This window comes from Ciona intestinalis, unplaced genomic scaffold, assembly GCF_000224145.3.
Source record: "Ciona intestinalis unplaced genomic scaffold, KH HT000697.1, whole genome shotgun sequence".
NCBI lineage: Eukaryota > Metazoa > Chordata > Ascidiacea > Phlebobranchia > Cionidae > Ciona > Ciona intestinalis.
Genome location: NW_004191018.1, coordinates 1,385 through 4,227, shown reverse-complemented (window position 1 = coordinate 4,227; position 2,843 = coordinate 1,385). Strand labels below are relative to the sequence as shown.

The 2,843-nt window shown below is 35.5% G+C and overlaps 1 protein-coding gene across 2 annotated transcripts in view; it reads right to left on the bottom strand.

Moving 5' to 3' along the window:
- Nucleotides 1–2,388, bottom strand: part of LOC108950729 — a 3,610-nt gene extending 1,222 nt beyond the window's left edge. The window contains exons 1-4 of one of the 2 annotated variants that reach the window (XM_018816756.2): nt 2,076–2,388; nt 883–1,050; nt 257–316; nt 106–195 (exon numbers count right to left, since the gene is read on the bottom strand). In XM_018816756.2, coding sequence (XP_018672301.2) covers nt 106–195; nt 257–316; nt 883–1,050; nt 2,076–2,171 — 414 coding nt within the window. In that variant the 5' untranslated portion in view covers nt 2,172–2,388. The remainder of the gene's footprint in view (nt 1–105; nt 196–256; nt 317–882; nt 1,051–2,075) is intronic. The other variant, XM_026839693.1, reaches the window with a different exon arrangement.
- Between the last annotated feature and the right edge of the window lie 455 nt (nt 2,389–2,843).

Genomic DNA, 2,843 nt, shown 5'->3' with positions numbered 1-2,843 from the left:
CAATTGCTATTCTAAGTCAGTCGTCAACAAGTTTTAAACGATAATTTGTTTAACTGACGGATCTTATACAATAACTGATGAAAAATATTGGCAAAATAGATTTACCGCGCTGTAAAAGGCAAGAACTATTCCGCCAGCAACTTGTCCAACTGAAAATATCGCTGCTGTGATGGAAAGAATCACATGAGAGTTTATCTGGGTGTATATAAGTATTATATTAAAGCGCTGACAAATTTGCTTGTAACACTAAACTTACGACGTTTGAAGATGGCCGGTTCCTGCTAGCGAAAATTCCAAGAATACCAGCAATCAGAACCTAGTACGTATAGGTATCATATTTAACAGTATTCTACCTAATTTATATCAAATATTTGTGAATAGATGGCAGTTGCAACGTTTAATTATTATAGATGCATTGACTGAATATAGGTGCATGAAACCAAATTTAACTTCGGTTCATCCAACTCATGTCATCCTCCATGCAGTTGTCAAAACAATTAAAAATACTGATATTATTGTTATTGCGAATAAATAAATATGTTTTATTTATCCTCACATGACAGAGCAACGGCAGTCGTTATAACACGGGTGTTCTGTTTCACAGAATTCGTGCCCAACATCATACCTCTTACAGCCAATATAGCACGGTGGGGGAAGATGGGACACCTTTTCACTCTATTTTCTCGTTCCATTAGGTTGTAAACAAAGAATTGTGCAAATAATTATAAAACCGCATCCTAACGACTCTCATATAGACTGTTGTTAATTGTATAAAACACGATCATGATATTTGGATATTATGTGATGTAAGTGTCCCATCTTACCCTATATACAGTATATTAGTAGTAACGTGTGACACGTATAGAAGTTATGTATACTAACCCATATACCAGGCAATAATCCTTTTAGAGACTCTGGGAAATAATGGCTGAATGATACGTGACAGATATTAACCGGATAACGACAAACCATGTCTGGCACGCCACTTTTAATTGATACAATTTCACTACCAAGCACAATGCTTAATACACCAAGAATTGTTTCCGAAACCTGCCAATAAAATACGAGTCGTAACCTTTCTGTATCGGTTAGTTTAAATAAACTTAGGTCTTTAAAACCCGGGTTTTCTGGTCAGTTTTAATAGAATTATGACAGCCCATATGTAGTAGAGTGGGGAAGATGGGACACCTTTTCATTCTATTTTCTCGTCCCATTTGGTAGTAAACAAAAACACTTAAAGAATTATAAAACCGTATCCTTACGACTCCAATAGACCGATGTTAATTTTAAAAATACGATCAGGGTATTAGGTTATTATGTGCTAAAGGTGTTCCGTCATGCCCCATCCTACTAACGATACGATTGCCTTCATTTTAAATGTTACGGTTTTTAAAAACTAAAACTAACTTCAGTGATTTGACTTCTGACATCACTGAGTATGGCTTTAGTTTTTAACCAAGACGTAAAATCGTATCATACATATATAAATATACGGGCTGTCATGTTTGTATTAAATAAAGTAACTGTAATAAATTCCGTGAATCTGATCCTGATCTGATGGTGCCCATTTAGCAGGACGATTCTTGTGTAATGAATTGAGTCAGGATCCGGTGCTACGAAAAGGTAACAGACAAAAATCAAGCCCAGTCAAATGTATAATATATAGTGTTGGGAGAAGATGGGACACCTTTCCGTTATATTTTCTCGTCCCATTTGCTAGTAAACAAAGAACATGCAAAGAATTATAAAATCGTAGCCTCACGACCGTTGTTGATTTAAAACACGATCGGGATATTTGGATATAGTAGGATGGGGGAAGATGGGACTGCGTTCATTCTAATTTCTCGACTCATTTGGTAGTAAACAAAGGAAATTCAAACAAACCTAAATCCGTATCCTCACGACTTCCATAGACGGTTGTTAATTGTTTAAAACACGATCAGGATGTTTTGGTTATTAGTGTTAAAGGTGTCCCATCTTTCCCACCCTACTATATAAAATATATAAACTTCGCCTAAATGGCATCGTCAGTCTCTTAACTAAATATAAAGCATATAAACTGTTATTATACTCACAGCAAGATCGATGATGACATTTTTATATCGATTTGGGTTCCGACCAGGCACTGCTGGATTAACTATAAGAGCTTGATGGGCATCTACGTTTGCCATTTTGAGCAAAATATCTTAAAAGCTGATGTCTATATAAGAAGATGCTATAAATCAGAATTAGTCAAAAACATTATTGAGTATTTTGAGAAAAATAACGGCCGGTAATAAACAGCTTTTTAACAAGAAGTAAAGCGGTCATAATTTAAAAAATCCTTTTTTTACGAATTAATAAGTTTTATATTTATAGTAGTGTGGGGGAAGATGGGACATCTTTTCATTCTATTTTCTTGCCCCATTTGCTAGTAAACAAAGAAAATTCAATAGGTTATAAAACCGTATCCTCACGACTCCTATAGACCGTTGTTACTTGTTGAAAACCCGGTCAGGATATTTGAATATTATGTGCTAAAGGTGTCCCTTCTTCCCCCACCCTACTATATCACTCGCTTATACCTATATCCCTGTCGCTTAAAATATTTTACGTTTGTCACAAACATTTCCAATGATTTAAATAAAAGCCTCGTCTAAAGCCAGTGCATGGTGTTTATAAAGGCAAATGTTAACATGTGACCAATTGCGCAAATAAACGTGAGGGGATGTTTTAAACTCGACAACCAACACTCACTCATTATATGCTCTTGCTCTAACACATGCACTGTCGTGATAAAGTCCCGTGCTGCATAATTTCATGTCGATGTTTTATTTTCAGCATTGGAAATGTTACTCACTGAA